Here is a 19,101-nt window from a genome sequence, read left to right on the forward strand (position 1 = left end):
GGTGCCATTTAACTTCTAAACGCATGTTTTGGGCCTGCGGAGGTAAAACCAGAACAAAGAAAACACACACAGGGAGAACATGCAAACTTCACACAATAAGACACTCAAATGGACATTTAACGAGAAAAACTCACTTTTCGTGACCTGTTATTGTCATATTTAGGTCGTAAAGTAGTGAAGCTGGTGGGAAACAAATGTTTTGACTAAAGTAGTGATTGGAAACTAATTTTCCCCAAAAGGTCACATTAGGTGGAGTTGACTTGAGTGTCGCTCAATAAGAAATATCTGTTGCTTAAAAGGCTTTTTAAAAATTTTTTTTAAATAAAAACACGATTTTTATGACCTATTGTTGCTCTGTGTCACTTTTCCTTTCCCAGGCTTTGTCTGGAAGTCATAATTAGATTTTCCTAAATTTTAAGTTCAGTACATAAGAAAATAAAAACTATATTTTGTCAATAACTGTCTTATTTCCACTGTGAAATTCCAATTTCGTAAGGTAACAATTACTTGACGCAACCAATAATGTAATTATGGTCAATAATGTGAAAAATGTCACGTTTTTAGATGTAATGAATAACAATAACAAAAGTATTTTTTAATTTGAGTCAGGAATTCGCAGTGACACTCTAAAGGCCATTCAAACAGAGCTAAAGGGCCACAAATGGACCGCGGACCTTATGATGCCCAAATCTGGACTTGGGCATCATAAAACTGGTGTATGTGATCACAGTCTATGTTCACCAGTCAATCCATATAAATCCACGTGATGTATAATAAAAATAGTTTTATTGAACATCCATACAGTCATTGGCATTGCAAGACCAAAGATTCACTGTTTTATTGTGTGACATACTGTTTCATAACAAAGAGGCGACAGGCAGACAAAAGATGATAAATACAGTCGTACATACATGTCACTATTTTAAATAAACAACATTTATCAAGCTAAAGACGACACGTCTCCTCGCTGCGTCTCGGAAGGAGCAGGAGAGTCGGGATGTGCGGGTGGAAATGGATCCGGAGATGTACTCTCCTTCTTCATCGTGTACAGACGGCTGCACCACCCGCTTGTTTTCTCGGCTCCTCGAACACTCTGGGTGGAATAAGAAACAAACACACTGGGTTAGACGGGATTATAATCATATTCGAGCTGCACACAGAGTTGAGTTCCCATAAAAGGGGACAGTTTAACACAAATGTGACTTTACAGATGTTAAGGAAAATGTGCTCCCTCAACGCAACGGCACAGGGAATTTAAGATTGAATGGAAACTGAAGGAGAATAATGAGGTAGCTCCTGGGCGTATTTTCCATCCAGGATTATCTGGCTCAGTTTCTGCCCTCTGAGCCGATTCCGCCTCCTTCTCGCAGCACTTCTCCGCGCCTGTCGACTCATGGTAATGTGAAGAGTTTGGCAGTGTGTCAGATCATCTGGAGACATTTTTAGAAGCTGTGGAGCTCCGCTTTGACATCACCCCTGCCTCCCACCCAAAGACGCTGCCGGCATAATCCCTCTCAACAACCACCACCCCCCCCTCATCTCTCCACTGGGCCCCCCCATGTATGGCTGCACCTTACGGGATTGCATCCTGGCGCTCTGTGATGGCTCACAAGCATGATCGCGTCATGAAATCACTCCTTCAGTAATCTGACCACAGGGGGACAGCTGTAGCTTCAGATGTGAATACACATGCAAACACAGCGAGGATACGTCAAGATACGATCGCCGGGGTGGTCAGGAAGGCATGTGGGCACATTTACAGAGTGTGAACACAGTGACCGCACTGAAGGTCACTCCGCAGTCTGCAGGGCCCGGAACCATCCACTCCACTTTGCCACGTGGAAACATCTTAAGACAGGAAACTGAGATCAGGCAGTGAAATAATACAAGCTGAGAGCGTTTCTTCACAAGTTATAATTAAGTGTTCAAAGTTATATTTGATCAAAAGTACTTTTCTTATGGTCAATTTTGTCCTTATCAGTAATAGACTTTGAAATCTAACAGAACTGGAGCTGCATAAACGGACATAAACAAATTCTCTGAGGAACTAATTCATAATTTGATGTTCTCGGCATTATGTTTGCTTTATTGGGCCTGTAATTGTTTCACAACTTCCTCTTTTTTTTTCTTTTTTTTACATTTCTTGAAAAATTAAGACGACACATGATACTTCTGCTTTAAAACTGTGTTGTTTGCAGCTTCCCTTTGAAATATGAACAAATGTTCTACACTGTTCCTCTTTTGTTATGTATTCTATTAAATAATTTCTATTTTTATGTTGTTTTAGTGCTCCCTTTTGTGTAGAGAACTTTGCAATTTTTATCTGAAAAGTGCTTGATAAATAAACTTTACTTACTCACTTAAAAATTCAAGATGAAAGTAGTGTACAAATATCAAATGTAAAAACTGAAAAATGTCTAATTAGAAACTTCATGTTTTGTTACCCTAATACACATTATTAGCTCATATTTGATCCTATTTTGGATCCACAGATGTTTTTGTTTATGCTTTTTCCTAATCGTTTGTGCTCTGTCTTTAGGTTTTTAGCACTTTGTCTGCATTTATATAAAGTCAGGCTGACGTTTTGTAGGAGAACAGCCGACATCAGAAAGGAGGAGAAAATCTGTCATCTAATAGCTATTCGATGTAATTGGCTCCGTGCTCACATGTTCTGAATGTACAGGCGGAGTAGAAAGTGATCGTGTTTCACCGCGCTGTAAAAAGAGCCGGCGGTATGCCCTCTGCAGTAAGATTAAACCATTATCCTTCACTCTCGAATTCTTTCACAACCTTCAAGTGTCCAGTGCTTCACACACAAACGTCCATCTTTTTTCTCTTTGTCCCATTTTTTGGGGGAGGTTATCACTCCCTCAGGTCACTTTCAGAACCCTCAAACCTAAATGTGGTGGGCGAATACTTTGAGTTTGGATAGAAATAAGAAAAGCATCAGTTTTGGTATTTCGTCTGGAGTGACGTTAATCTTTGCCACATTACCACGTCCCGAAACATCGTCCAGAGGAGCAGAGGGGAAACCAGGCGGTGTGGGCAGATTGGCAGTAACTTTTATTCTCTATAGGGATAATCAAACATGAGCAAAATGTATATCTTAAATTGTTGTGGAAGAACGTTTTAAGCTGAATGACTGATGGATGTGATTTGATGAGACTAAGCAACTGGAGCAAAACAACATTATTTGACCTGGAGAAATCCCAGATAAAAGGTAACATACTATGATCCTTATGAAATTAGTGACACAGTTAGAGATGTTACATTGAAAGAGCGTCTCTCTCTACCTACGGGTACCAATAAAGTCACCTTTGACTTTTGACCTCTCTCTCTCTCTCTTTCAGCTTTAGCCAAATATGTTTTTGTCACTATTTGACTGGCTTCCTATTAGGAGGATAAAAAAAAAAAAAAAACTCCATATAAAACCAACTGCATGTCAATGATAATTAATCAAATCTGTTCGAACGTGTCAAAATCAGTTTTTCACATTTTAAAGCTACAAAATGTCAGTTCATTTGTGTACAGGTTGGGTTTTTTTTGCACCTGTTGTCACTTCCTGTTTAGTTTACATTTCAACTGAGAACGCCCCGTTTTTTTTTCTCTGTTTCAGAGAAGTTTTGCATTTAAACAGCAACATTTTGAAAATGGCAGAAACACTAAAAACAATGTTGTTTTTATGTTGGGCAACTAGTGGGTGTTGTCGTTTGTTTTTCTGATGAAACCACAAACACACACATGCGTGCAAAGAGCAATACTGCAACAACATTAACAGTGACGAGTCCACAGACATTCATATGGACAGACGAACGAGTTGGATTATAATTACGGCGACTCAGCTATAAATCTACCAAGTCCTAGGAAAATGCCGACTGGAAGACATGACACTCTGGAGGCAAACATTGTTGTTAGTGTCCATCTACTACTTTGCGCGACAACCGTTGTAGGAAAAGTGCTATATAAATGAAGTTTGATTTGATTTGATTTTTGTTGTGTAAACGGACCCTTAAAAATGCGACAAAGGTTTCGTATTTCCACTTGAAAATGTTGTCGAGTCCTAATGTTGTAAAATATGAAAAGTTATATACAAGACAAAACTCGGGATATGAATTAGTAGACTTTTTATATGATCAAATATGATTCACAAGTATTTTAGATTTTTACCTATTCCCTGGATAAAAGGTGCATCTTTGATGGACTTTGGGATGAAAAGATGCTTTGACAAACCCAAAAACACAACAGGGTGAAGGACATGAGTTCTGCTTTATCATCATTCGCACACAGACTTACCCAAATAGCAGAACTTATTCCACCGCAATATCATCATTTACTTAATATGTTTAGTTTAAAATAAATGTCCAAAAAAGAGGAAGTTACCAACTATGGCTGTTTTGTAAATGGTTAAGAACAGATCATTATTAGTATAGTGTGCTATTGTGACTCCAGGCAGCCGTATCATCTTGTCTATTTTCCAACTTTTGAGTCGGGCGATTTCTTCAAAGGCCACTGATGGCAAAAAGGTCGACTTGCATCCAATAGATGAATAAAAATAAAGAGTCCCGTCAGTTCTCGTCTTGTAAACTTTTAATGTGGACCATAATCCTTTGGCACAACCTGGTTTAAGATATTAAAAAATGCGGTATCGAATGTCATTTAACAGATGTCATGTGACGTACTAATTTCCATCCTGACAAAAACACATCAGTGTGACCAGAAAGCAAAAAAGACTAAAGAGGAGAAAACCTTCTTTTTTTCTGTCTCTCTCTATAGACATGAGAAAACGCGTGAAAACCTCAGAGAGCTGCAGGGTTTAGAAGAAACTGCTTCTGCGCCTCTGACGTTAGAGAGATATTTGTATGGCTGTACTTTTACTAGCTGCTAAGCTAGCTGGAAAACCATAAAGACTCACATGGCGGGGCCGCGAAAGTCGGGGTGGGAGGTTGTGCTCACAAGGATTTACAAACCATCTTCACCTTACTGGCCGGTGATTTATAGTAACTTTATGGAAGTGGGAGACGAGAACTGATTCCAGAGAGAAATCAGTTTGTTTATTCATTCATCAGCCATCTTGGTTTTGCAGTTACTCACCTCTGGAGGTTTATTTTCCCTTTTCAGGGTCCGGATGAATGACCTCTGTTGGGAAAAACAAATAAATCCATATATATTTATGCTTAAAAACTACATATATTTAAACTTCTCTGGCAGTTGGTTGATACGTACGTTTGACCTCCAGCTTGCAGGAGACTATGGCCTCGCCCTGCTCGTTCTTGGCTCTGCAGGTGTACACGCCACCGTCGAAGCTGCACGGCTTTCGGATCTCCAGGGAGCAAATGCCCTGATTGGAGATCTTGCGAAACTTGGGGTCATCACCGATGATCATCTGGTTCTTCAGCCACTCGATCTTCGGCTGAGAGGAAGAGAGGAGACGTGATAATTGATCCTTTCTTCTAAATGTCAAAAGTATCATCCTTCTTTTTGTCTCCAGTCTGTGTTACAAACTAAAATACAGCCCTCATGTTTCCACGAAGTCAATGGTCAGGAGTTTAATTTATGTTGAAACCTTAACGGCATTTATTTTAGTTCATTTGTTATGAGTGAGAATGTACAGGAACAGCAAGATAACTGAATTTTTTATTGAAAACGCGTACTAGGACTAGTTACTTCTACACTTTCATTATGAGTTACTAAAATGAGTCAATACTTAAACAGTAACCTGTTTAGTTACTTGTAATTGTGTCTCTTAATTCCACTAGTTTCACAGTGTTGTTGTTGTTGTTGTAATTATTACATACAGAAATTGAGGTGCACTCTGGTGGAGGCAAAAACACAAATCTCCAGAAAAATAAAAGACCAAGCTCAACAAAGCTGCATCGTTTCTGAAATGCTGCAGGCGGAAACTACAGACACAAGCGTGAAGCACAAAACAAAAAGAAATAAAAAAAAAAACAACTAAAAACTGTGTCTGAATCTATTGCAAAATATATCGTTTTTGCAATACTCGTTAACAATAATAACGATATTCAACAATCCACAGTGCAATAAAAGCTTTACTGTAGACAAGACTAATTATACATTAAACATCATGCTTTGTGGTGGACGATCCTTTATGCCAGACTTATTTCAGCCGTCTGTATAATAAACCATAAAAATCTCCTCCTGAGTTTTTACTTTTTGCCCCGTCTTTTGTTTGTATTCGTCCGCTGCTGCATGTTGATGCTCCTAACAGTCATTCACACGGATGCCAGGACTGCGGTGTGACTGGGTGGCAAAAATAGAACCTTCTGTGAAAGAGCAACCTGTCCACTCATCCACAACAGGCCAACGGGTGATACTACTTATCATTGTCTCCTCTTTGTCTTCACGGCTTATCATTCCTCTCTGGGCTCCCGCTACGCTGTGGTCTCTATTCTCTCTGTGACAGCTCCATATCGGTAGTGAGCTTATCACACTACCAAACATACCGTCCAGCTGGACCTCCTCAACAGCTCTCCACACTCTCTGGAGTCCATTCCAGAGAAGAGAAAGAGGCTTAATAAGCACATGATATATAATACTTCCACTCTGCTTAGTACGACATGATTTAATTAAGAGTGGTTACATAAAGACATGAAGATGAAAAAAAAAAAAAAACACACACACAAAGAGAGAATGACAGACACGAGCTGGGAGGACAAATTGGAAATGAATGTAATTGTAGGCACTCACACAGCTTACAGTCTAGTAGGAGAAGCTATACGGGCTATAAATGGTGACTGAGGGATTCATCTGAGGCAGCAGTTTCACATGTGTGAGGTCAAACATGTGTTAAGCACACATTCCGAGTATGTCCTGTATGATAGGCGTATTGCATGTTTCTCTTTGAATGGATGATCCACTGATGATCGGTGGACATGTTTTCACACAGCTGCTACGACGACTTTTCAGGAAAGACTCTTCTACATATGGCAATAATGAGTTTGTGGATAGTAATTTAAAGTGAGTTCAATAATTGGGTTGAAAATCGCAGCATGGTTTCTGTACATTCCCATTTGTTTTTTAAAGGTTTGAAACATTAATCGCCTCTCCTGCAGCAAACCTTTGACAGTCAGGCACGCTGCATGAATTTGCTCTGATTTGTCACATCGACTCTGGCATGCGCAGATCATCACACCACTGCTGTCCTCAGTGGAGGAGCCAAGGACGGCCAGGACGAATAATCAACCGCATTTCCACCCTGGCCTGCCACCTAATCTGTCTGCGTCGGTGAGACAACTGTAGAGATATGTTTAACCGGAGCAGCGGCCAACAAGAGCAGTGTGAGACATGCTGAAACTTCACACAGACATACCAGTGCAAGCCCTGCTCCAGTTCCACAGTGGATCCTTTTAGTTGTGATATTAATACCTCATTTGACAAAGTACGCCACCGCACACTCAAATCATTTATTGAGGCTGCCTGTTCGGAGTGGAACACTTTCAAACCAGTAAAATAAAACATCCATCTGTGTGTAAAGAAACGTCAACAAGGCTTTGAATGATTGAATCAACCGGTTCAGGCAGTCAAGAAATCTGCTTTCCATTCGTGTCTGCAAGGAGAAAAGTACATCATCTTCTTTTCATACATAGTCTGCAGGCTTCAATCTGAATGATGAATCACCTGCGTGATAATGAGGTTTTTTAATTTATGGCTGTGAGTGACCTTTTGACATCCAATGTGTCATTTTAATGAGCTAATATTGTGTGCATAATGAAAGTTCCTACCAAGCAACCAAGAAACCCAGCAACCAACCAACAACCTAACAAATGATCCAATTGACCGACCGACAAAGTGAGCGACCGGCTGACCAACCATCCAACCAACCATCCAACCAACCAACCAACAACATACAGACGTATATATACTTATATATGAATGAAAACAGATACACACCGACATGCGAAACACAAACATGCAAGTATCGAGAGAAATAAAACTCATCCATTTTAAATGGGGAGACCACAACTGATGGATGAAATGATTCAATAAAAGCTGGTGTCACGGTAAATACTAATTTAACTTAATTGCTTCTTTAACACGCCTCAAACATGCAATTAAATGTAAGAAAAATTAAAAAAAATACAGTATATAACCTAATAAATACTGTTTGATCTACTTCTGAATGCAGCGCTTCTATTTGATCAGGTAAAATATCTGAACACACAAGAACTCCAGTCATCAAATTACCCCAAACGTCAAGGTGACCAGTTGTGTGAGGACGATATGTAGAAAACTATTTGGGGCTCTATGGACCTCCATGCAAACTATAGTGATATTTACACAGTAAGAGTGTCTGCCTAACCTTGGGACATCCGCGGACAGAACACAGCAGCTTGGTGGTGTATCCGACCGTGGCAGCGCGGTCACTGAGAGGCGTAGTGAACTTGGGAGCCTCACTGAAGTTGTGCTCTGGGTACTCTGGAGGCTTGTAGTTGATACCTGAAAACACACAAAGCGCAGGATTAGAACTATGTATATTAGTATTTATGCCACTGCTTAACCATTTAAGTCCTATGTGGCAATAGTTTAAAATGGAGTATATTGTAGTTTTATAAAAGCTAAATAATTGAGAATGTCTATATAGATTTGGGTATTTGGTCATTCATTGGCTTGTCTTGGAGTTGAGAAAATATTCTTGAACCTCTGTTTCATTAATTTGTAACATCACTATATTTTTAGATGATTATTAGAACTGCACAACATATCCAAAGATGTCTTTATCGTGAACATGCACAATATACGCATTGCAAAAGCAGGAATTGTGATCATGGATGTTTCCATGTACTATTTATGCAAAATGACAGAATTTCTAATTTGGAAGAATTTTACAATGCTCACGTGTGCATTTGCAGGCTTATTGTTGTAGGTTTTTGTTTGTACATTTCCTAAGGTTTTATATGAACATAATATAAATATTATGTAAATCTATGCAAGTATAAATGTCAGTTGTTTTATTCATTCTGCCCAAACACACCAAGACTGATCCCTCGTATGCTGAACACGCCTGCCAATAAAGATGTGTGTGATTCTTATTGACGCACAAGGATTGTGTGACAAATTGTACAAACGAATTAAAACCCTTTAATTGATTGACACCAAAAACAATGTCAACAAACTGCTTCACACCTGAAGTGCAGGTTCACAGGTTGAGTGACTGTTATTATGAAGAGCCAAAGCACATAATCTACTGATATTTATCGCAGTGCTCTCAACATTGTCATGATTTCCTGATCTCGTGCAAAGGATTAATACAATGCTTTTCTGGTAGACACCTTACTCTCCTTCCCAAAATAGCGGGCTCTCGATTTTAACCATTTAACATAACAAAAAAACAATTTGTAATTGTTGCATCGCCACTTTAAAAGTCACTGAGCTCCACGGTTCACATGTTGCACTTCACTTTGTTCTTATCTGTCACTCTGACCGACAGCGTTGTCAAAATACCGTCAGGGTATTTTGTTACCAATCGTGTTTTATTACTAATAACGAGACGGACCAGAAAGGATGGACGCCATATATCATCTCATTACATGATGAAGCATTATCACACTGTAACGTTAAACAATTCTTAGGCTATGATATGCAGCGTTATAAATTATACTGGCATAATTCCAGCAGTGAAGAATTAAATCTTAGTTCTAACTTGATACCAAGTCATGTCAAAAATGTCACACAACATGTGATAACATTCACAGTGTAATACGTTAAAGGTTATGTGATATTGTGATACTGTTGGTGGACGTCTTCAAATCCCAAGATCAGCGGTTCGATTCCTCGTCTGTCTGAACTGTGTATACGTTTGTGTGTGTGGAAGGGTGAATGTGACTGCTGAAGCTACCAAAATGAAAATATTGGCTTGAAGCCACGTCTGCTGCATCGCAGTGACATTTCCTTCATGGCAGATCTCACAGGTACAAATAAAACACACAGTAACACTGCTCTGCCAACTGTTCTAATCTCCCCTCAGCCCCATAAAGGTTTATTTCAGTAATAGCTGAACGCCGTCCAAGTGAGCTCCCCACAGATATGTCTAGAGCAACGCCAAGGTCGTTATCCCGGCCTCTGAGGCCTCGCGTCACTCCGGACCGGCTCGGCGTTACTGCGGCTCAAAAGGCTTCTTCTTGTAAACACGTTGACCCTATAAAGAATCAAAACAGAAAGAGAAGTCACCTGTTTTCAGGATGGTGGCCACTCCCTTAGTCACGGCGCTCTTCTCGCTCATGCCCACCTGGTTCTCGGCGAACACCCTGAAGGAATACGAGTTGCCCATGATGAGGTCTGAGATGGTGGCGGTTAATCTGTGGTAATGCTCCAACACTGTGAACCAGTCCTGCAGGGCGAGAGGAGACAAACTGCTTCACTGGTGGCCACAAGAGCAAGAAGGCAAGCTGTTGGATGTTCATGGTTCTAACCACGGCGGTCTTTTTGTTTAAATCAGTTTATTTAAGCGTTTCTCAAAGCTCAAACTCCACTTGGACACTTCACAAAATCAAAATATTCATAAGGGGCTAAAGGAGGTGTTCCCGTTTAAGAAGCAAGCACAAATATTCCAGTTTTCAAACTGGAGAAACTAATAATTGTATTGTCAGTAATAATTGAGGCTGTATTCGATCGAGATGTCTGCAGAAGCCTCGGCTTCAAACCGAATGTTGTTCTAATCTCTCTAAAGATTTCGGAGATGTTTTCACAATCTTTAATTATTTCAAACAATGATTCAGTTTTAAATCAAATAAAAATAATTTTATAAGTGTCGACTTTTCATTCCGGCTTTACTCTGATTCTTCTCTTGATGTTTAAGAGGACTGAGTATATGTATGCAGAGGCTCCACACAGTCCCTGGTTCCATTACAAGCTTGAGGGTTTTTCTGTGTCCATGTTCTCGCTCTGCGTGTTTTCTTTTCTTTGTTTCTAGTTACTTTCCATAGGCCAAAAGCATGCATGATGAATTAATGACCTTAAGTGGACGTGTGTGTGGGGAGTGTGTGTGGTCTGCAGGGCTTCCATACTTTGACGGCATGCTTTAAGTAGAAATATAACTAGGAGGTTTTGCTTCGGGTGGAAGAACACAGGCGGGATTATTGATTTCATGTATTAAATACTCAACTTATTTTCATTTTCCTGCAGTAGGTTCTCCCTGTGCTGAACTTGTGTCCTGACTTTTACCCAGTGTGAATAACAAGCGCAAGTGAACAAAGTGGTATAGTGAATAGAATAATGTATATTTATGTACATGATATATTGATTGTCCTCTTTAAACTCACACAGTTTATATAATTTTGTTTCTGTTATGCCACTCCGAGGAAAATTTCTGTAGTTGTTATAAACCACTGATGATCACAGAAATGATTCTTTAAAATGTTTTCCATATTGCTTCATGTGTTTTAAATCTAATTTGCACTCATGGTGGAGGAGCTTGTTTGACGTAAAATCAAGAATGTCTAATAAAAAGGCTCAGTTTCAAACAAAAATCTGGATTTTCTTGTCTACCGCTGTAAATAAAACATAACTGAGGCGACCTCACAAAATAAACCACAACATTATGTTTAGCGATGCTGTTTCTTTCTGCAAATATATTCTGATCAGAAAGTCTAAACAGCTATGTTTCTGGTTATTCTTCTAGTCATGCTGTAAACTTGAAGCGTCACAAAAGCCGCTTCGGTTTCAACAACATGCTGCATGTTGATATGAAGATGGGCAGTACCCCGGTCTTCTTGTCGGCCTTCTGCACGGTGTATCCTGTGATGTCTGAGTTGCCGTTATCTTTGGGAGGAGTCCACTCCAGAGCAGCGTTGAATCCCCAGAAGTCCACCAGCTTCATACTGGTCGGGGGTCCGGGCAGCTCTGAGGAGACACACGTGTTCCATAAAAGATTAAAATCGCAATCGCAACACGAAAGGTGTCTGCTCCCAGGATCAAGAGTGAAGCGAGTCTCCACTGTAATGCCTCCAACATCCTGTCACACATTTATCGGCGGCAGCTGACGGCAGCTCGGGGTCAAAGGGCATCATTGTTAGAGGTGTCGTTTATGTCGGCCAATGCCAAGAATTGTTGCCGGAGCAAGTCACAAGACTGAGAAGTCAACGAGTCAGCAGCTGAGCAAATTCATAAGTGAGGTCTAAGATAACATTTACACATGTCGCATGTGTGAACCTGTGAGACTCACCAACAACCTGAAGGGCGATCGTAGCCTTGTCTTCAAGGCTGTCCACTTTAACGGCAATCTCATACACCCCGGAGTCCTCCCTCTGAGCGGTGCGGATGAATATGATGCTGTCCTTGTCGCTGTTCCTGATGTTCACCCTCTTCGTATCCAAAGGCTGGCCGTCCTTCAGCCAGGACACGACCGGTTTGGGCTTCCCCTGAGGTGATGGAAGCAAACAAGACGGAGAAATGTTGGCCCAGAAGTTTGACCTGGTGTTCGACCTGGATCGATGAGTGCGTTTCAGCCAGCTTACAAGAAACGGGATGACCAGGTTGATCTGCTCTCCGCTCTGCTTAACGTAGCGGGATCTGAGTGCGCGGGGCAGGCGGATCTTGGGACGATCTGGAACGTCAAGTCAAACGTATTCACCATCAGATTCCCATCATCAGATTAGACCCTAACTTAATAGATCTTCCACTTGACAGACTAATAGTGTTCAGTGTGACGGACAGGTCCTGCGTGAGCTTTCAAAGCGGGGTCACACATGTTTAAGACAGAGTTCAACAAGACCTAAATAGAGCAGTCACTGGCTGCGTGTGAAAGCTGACAAAAAAACATGACTGAAGTGGCTAAAAATAAGCCACAAGTTACTTCACATGGTCCAACTGCACAAGCGCTCTTTATTGATTTCTTTTTGCTAACCAATTATAGTTATTGATTTAAAGTCTAAAGCAGAAACAGCAAATGTCTTCTCGATTGTGGTCCCAAATTCTAAACATATTTGTCTTAGAAATACCAAATATCAAAATAGATTACGCTATCATGTCAATTGTGAGATAAAATGACAGAATATGATGCCAGTTAAAGTGAGACGCAGTGTGACATTACGCTTTGGATAAATAAAAATGCCTTGCCTCTGAGAAAAATAGTAGTTTCTTGACTGACAGACTGAAAATAAGAAGATCCAGTGTCCAACAGGTCCTAAAATATCTGTGTTGACAAGAAAGTTTTGAAAATACTCTGACACGTGTTCCTTCTTGTCATGCGAAAAGAAACTGCACGGAGATGTCATCACTTTTGGGCAACGAGAAAAGTCCAACGGCAAATCAAGAGTTTGCTGCAAAAACTGCAGGTCAGCGTCTCGACGCCAATAAAACCACATGGGTGAAATTGCATAGTGGTCATGAGTTTACCCAGCCATCGGATGCTGGATGATATCATTGAGGCTGGGCGCTAAGTAACACGAACAGCATCCCTCACATGTTTCTGCATAAGCAGCAAATGTCTGAAAAGCTGTCTTGGCTTAGAGGACACATAAAACCACCAAGCTGCTGCCCTCCATCACCTCGTTCAGCCCTCCAGCATCTCCTTTCTCCTTATCCACTCAAAATGTCCCCTTACCTCACAGCCCATCCCCTCCCTGTCCATCTTCTGTCACACCTCCCCTTCTGCGGCTCTAAATCTAACCTGGTGTCACATCCTGTCCCTCCTTACATCTGTCCCCATATCATTGCTGGACAGGCTGTGCCGTGGATCACGGAACCGTCGTTCCCCAGGAAGTTCAGGTCTGCCTCCAGATTTGGCTCAGACGCTAATCCCTGCTAATCAGCATACTTCCCAGCAATGCCCCGAGGTGCTGCCGGCATTACAGCATCCAGCAGCCAGCAAGTCCTCCTGCAAACAACCCATAATCTGCCTTTGTCTCTGGATAAAGTGTCTTTGTAGGGGGGGGGTGCTTTCAGCATATGTAGGACAGCACGTCTTCATCAGAAGCTGTCGGTCTGGGCGGCCCGGCCGCTGACACACAACTGAATTAACCCCCAACAAGCCGCCCAGAATCCGGCCAATTAGTCTCGTGTTTCGCTCTCCTCAGTTGACCAGCAGCTCTGACTGCGTGAAGCTTCCTCTTTGTTTACGCAGGTTTGAACATTAACCGAGAAAGATATTTAAACAGTAAGCCGAGTGTGAGGAAGTGGAGAACTGCGACACGTCGGCTCCTTTTGACGTCAATGTGAATCACTCTTTAAATAAGTAAACTAACTGGCAAAACTAATAAAAAACTGTTGAACATTTTTTTTTATATATGATAGTTTTTATGGATTTGGACTGTAAAATTAGGGAATTTGGTGAAAACATTCTTTGGTGAATTTGCTCTTGAATGAAACCTGAAGTGGTTTTTGTGCAAAATTAGCTTGGAAGTTGGAACAGTTGGTCATATACCTTCATATAAGTAAAAAACAAAACAAAACAGAAATTATGACATTTCAGCAGCTTACTAATTGGAAAATTACCAAAATGATTGCTGAAATAACTTTTCCAGCAGACATCATAAATTGAGGAATTATTACATCAGGCTGGTTAGAATGTAACTGCAATGAAAGTGTAAACGCCAAGAAGTCAACCAATTTCCAAAGACACTTGCAGGAAAGCAGCTCGGAAACTTAAGACGACACAAGCTTTAAATTGTGCACCCTGATTTTGTTTGGTGTAGTGACTAAATTTACACGCAATTTGAAGTAAATCCAAAGGGGGTCGGTCAGGGGGCCTTCACAAGGACGATCCCTATATTTAGGTTTCCTCAAGATGTACCTGTATCAGACGGCAGGACAGCTCGAGCGGCCGGGCCATAAATAAAGTGACAGTGAGGCGGCAGTGACAGGGTTAATGTCAATAAATAACGAGACTGCCAAGAGACTCAGGAGCCAAATGTTATCCTTCGCTTGACTGAGGCTGCCATTAAATCACCTTAAAGACCGACATGGCGCTGGAAGTTTCTGATGTTTCTACATTTGATCAACAACATCAAAACAGCAAAGAGCTTTCTCCTCATTCAGCCACTGTGGTTTAGTGTCATTACATCTCGGGTGCTTACTGTTAATACTACCCCACAGATAACATGGCTTTTTTTATTAAATATTCTGATTCACATCGCCAATTGTGAAAAATATTTGCAGTATTTATTTACTTTTTTTAATGACTGCAAAATAACTCAAATCTTTTGTCTGTACTGAAACATGGATGGTCCTAGTCTTTGCCGATCAATTTGATCAAAGAAAAAGAAAAAGTTCACCGTCCCTTTTCGTGACATTAACCCAACCATCTCGGTTTAAGATGTGTGTACATGCAAGTGAAAGCATGATATACAGCTAATGAAAGCACTTGTCAGCAGCCGTGGGATTTATGTTCATGCATCTGTGCAGCCCATCTGAGGACCGAGCTGTTAACGCTGCCACTGCCTCCCCGGCTGCAACACGAGAACTTTTAAGATAAATACAAAACCACTCCTGTTGTTCTGCTAAAGAGCCGTCTCGGTGTTTTTCCACTGCTGATGTTTGTTGTCTTGCCGGATTTGAAAGGGGAAAGTTTGTTTATAGTTTTCACACTGAATGAGGGAGATATTTTATGCTTTCAGGGATGGACCAAAACGTTTCCTAATCAGACCCGTCACTGGATCAAAATCGGATACCGCTCACCCCCGACCTCACGGATGGGCACCGGGTCAGCGAGGAGCCCGGGATCACTGCGGCCGCCGGCGTTCACGGCCACCACACGCACACGCAGCAGGTCGCCGGCTGTCAGGTTCTTCACGCAGAAGCGGTTAGCCGAAGTCAGCTCCTCGTTAGCTGTAACCCAGTCTGATGCTGCGGAGAAAACAACAAGGTTTCATTGACCGAAAGGGCCTCGGATGACATTCGAAATAATGCCACCTCTTGAGGTGACCGGCACCTTTTCATCGTGTAACGAGCACCTTAATTGGTCAATTTGAGTAGTTTATCGCCTGTCGACACAAGTTTACAAACAACCTGCCCATAAGGAGCAGACTTGGCTCCCTTGTTGAAATCCCAGGAGACACGCTGTCATCCGAGCAAATGAACGCTTCTAAAAGTGGTGTCAGGGGATACGGTGACAGATGGTGAACTGATGCCGGCCGTATACGGCCTGCACCCGGCCGTGAGTCTGCTGCCCTCTGACACTCTGGGGAACAGGTGCAGCATCCCATACACACACACACACACGCACACACACACACAGACTTACTTCCATCCTTGCAGTACTCAACAGTGTATCCGTCCAAGCCGGAGTCTCCAATGGTCTCTGGTGTGTTCCACTTGATGGTGAGACTGTTGTCATTCACATCCTCTACTGAGACCTCCAGAGGGGCACTGGTGGGGACTGTAACAGAGTCAAACGATGCATATTAATCAAAGCTGGAGAAAAGATAGAGATGGAGAGGAGAAAATTACACTGTAGAAACATAGATAACTAAATGGTTTTCATAAGGTTCTGCAGATTTAAGGTCAATAAAAGGTTACTTAATGAGAAAAACGGATCTCTTTAAAAACTGAAGCAAAAAGGTCTCACAATCCAAAATGTCTCCTTCATGAGAACACGATAAGGAACAGATTTATGCGAATTATAGATAGCAAGAATAAACTACAAGCTTTTTAATGTCCAAGATGTATGATAGATGGATGGCTATATTTATCTACTTTTGTATTTGCAGTAATCGGCTTCTGATCCACATATAATTTCAGTTTGGGTAAAACTCTTCATTGCATCGGTGCCACGCCAGCAGCAGAGGCGAGGTTACCTGCAGGAGGAGGCGGCGTTGGGGCCTTCGGTGGTTCCTCAACTACAGCTTCAGCAGGAACAGCTGGTATTAAATAAGCAGGAAGTTAATGCCACTCAACACAAGCAGAAATCGGCCTGAGAGATTTCCGGAATATCGTTTTTCCACACAGTGACATTTCAAAAACTTTTTCCATGTGACTTTGAATTTGAAAAAGAAAAGGTAAAAAGTTTTATGAAGAGTCCTTAAAGCTGGAGAGAAAGCATAGATATGATAGATAGCAATTAACTGACAGTATGTTAAATAAGTACGGTCGTTGTCGAGTCATTGTGTCGTCGCCTGTATTGTGTTTTCTTTTTACCGTCTGCTGGAGCGTCTGCAGGAGCAGCAGCATCGTCTTCAACAGCAGGAGCGTCAGCGGCAGCTAGCGTTCAAGTGCCATTAAGAAAACCAATTAGCAGCATACAATCTGACTCTGTTCATGCAGGTAAACCGTCTTTTTCTAGCTCATTTCCTCACTGAAGCAAAGCAGCAGGACAGAGCGGTCCAGATGGACATTGATTCACGAGCCCCAAACCGACTCCTGAACTCAGTTTTGGACACGTTTGCACTCAACACAACACAACTCCATGTCCACAAAAAGGAAACCTCACGGGCGGGTTAAACAGGTAACTGATGAACACTTGACACACGATGATGGAAATTCAAGGGGAAAAAACGGGTCAGGGGCAGAAGAAAATAAACGTGTGTGGAACACAGTGGGATACAAACACGCACAAACACACGTCTTGCGTTAAAGCTTGTGTGTGGCCTTCCCGGGGTGTGTGTTTACCCTCTGAGGGAGACGTTGAAGCCGCTCCTTCCTCTGTCACAGTGGCATCAGCTGAAGTTTGAAGTTACATGTCAAGGTTAGCAGGCAGGAGAATAACAGCCATTCCTCCACTGAGGCACTTTACCACCAAAGCAGGTGAAACAGGGACAGAGAGTTAAACTGAAGCCAATATAATGTGAATTAAAGTGGTTTTCCTCTGCCTTTGCCAACCTTGGTGGTGAAGTATATATTTATATATTCCACTTGTTAGGTAATTGATTTAGCAGCACAAAAAGTGTTCATTAAGAAGAATGGGATTGTTCTGTTACAATCATGCAAGTACATTTATTAAACATCACAGTAGATAGTTGTTTAAAGGAGATTTATGTAGTTTTTGCTTTGTAAATAATTCAGGGTAGTGTATTCACTTCCAGAAACAAGAATGCATTTTCTCCATATAAACCTAGACTGTGCTTTACTGTGTACTACTATGAGCCACACAGGAAAAAAAGTTAATAAGTCAGTAAAATGTATTTATATAGCACCTTTCACAGGTAAAGATCACAAAGTGCTTAACAGCAGAAAGATAAAAAGATAAATACAAGTTTCACAGCAGTCAACCAAAATGATTTGCTTTTAGAATTATTAGTGCTTGATTACATTTAAAGTAACTTGACTTGCTCAGCTGGTTGTATCAACATCTTGAGTATAGATGACACTCATATAGCAAAAGAAGGGATTCAAGGATTTTATGCACTAGATTCAGTTATTCAGGTAAAAATTTCTGCTGAATTTAGATGCTTTGAAGGAAATTATAACGACTTTTTAATGCTGAACAATGCAAACAAACTCATTAATGTTTAGTCTCATATGATGTACATGAGCAAATCATGCTTGAATTAGCGCTTCTTCCCTTTTTATGCAGGAGATCTTGTGAGCATTATGGGCAGATAATCTATCTTAAACAACAAAAACTAAAATCAAACTAACATTCTTGAAGTTAAGTAACTTTTAAAACTTTTAGTTGCATGAGGTTAATACCAGCCTGTTGTATTTGTCACGAGTAGTGAAACTTAGGAGTTTTATTGCAGGTACCTGGAGGTGCGTCCTCTGCAGCCGGGGCTGCGTCCTCTGCAGGAGCGGCTGCAGGAGCGGCTTCGGCCGGTGCATCTGAAGGCGGTGCGTCCGCAGGTGGAGCCTCAGCGGGTGGGGCTTCTACAGGTGGGGCCTCTGCAGGTGGGGCTTCTGCAGGGGCAGGTTCAGGCTTTGCTTTCTCCGCAGCCTTCTTGGCTGGAGCCTTCTTGATGGGCGCAGGTTTACTTGGCATCACGCTGACGGGATGAGCTCTGGATCCTCTGGATGGACACCCAGGAGGGTCTTAGCAAATATATATATAGTGGGAGATGGGGGGGCTTATGATCAAGCCCACCCATTCTGTTTATACCCGCCCACTCGCTGCTGTCGCATCCTCTTTCACCCCTAATGTTCCAGCACAGATACGAAACAATTAAGAATGAGAAAAAAAAAAAAAAGAATGTTCACAATAAATATCAGATAACA

General features: G+C 41.5%; 1 protein-coding gene across 6 annotated transcripts; it reads right to left on the reverse strand.

Moving 5' to 3' along the window:
• Positions 1 to 576: 576 nt before the first annotated feature.
• mybpha (myosin binding protein Ha) lies at positions 577 to 19,056 on the reverse strand. Of its 6 annotated transcripts, XM_080470204.1 has the most exons (14): positions 18,637 to 18,900; positions 17,563 to 17,613; positions 17,092 to 17,154; positions 16,752 to 16,814; positions 16,199 to 16,333; positions 15,634 to 15,801; positions 12,474 to 12,562; positions 12,182 to 12,377; positions 11,720 to 11,859; positions 10,189 to 10,348; positions 8,321 to 8,457; positions 5,224 to 5,410; positions 5,092 to 5,136; positions 577 to 1,093 (listed from the first exon to the last, which is right to left on the reverse strand). In XM_080470204.1, the coding sequence occupies exons 1-13, from the start codon at positions 18,866 to 18,868 to the stop codon at positions 5,102 to 5,104; spliced, it is 1,656 nt and encodes a 551-aa protein (XP_080326330.1). In that variant the 5' UTR covers positions 18,869 to 18,900; the 3' UTR covers positions 577 to 1,093; positions 5,092 to 5,101. The 6 variants fall into 6 exon arrangements, with proteins under 6 accessions (XP_080326330.1, XP_080326331.1, XP_080326332.1 ...); XM_080470205.1 differs by lacking the exon at positions 17,563 to 17,613; XM_080470206.1 differs by lacking the exon at positions 17,092 to 17,154.
• Positions 19,057 to 19,101: the final 45 nt, after the last annotated feature.

The sequence above is a fragment of the Lipophrys pholis genome (genome assembly GCF_963383615.2).
Source record: "Lipophrys pholis genome assembly, chromosome: 8".
In the NCBI taxonomy this organism is placed as follows: Eukaryota; Metazoa; Chordata; class Actinopteri; order Blenniiformes; family Blenniidae; genus Lipophrys; species Lipophrys pholis.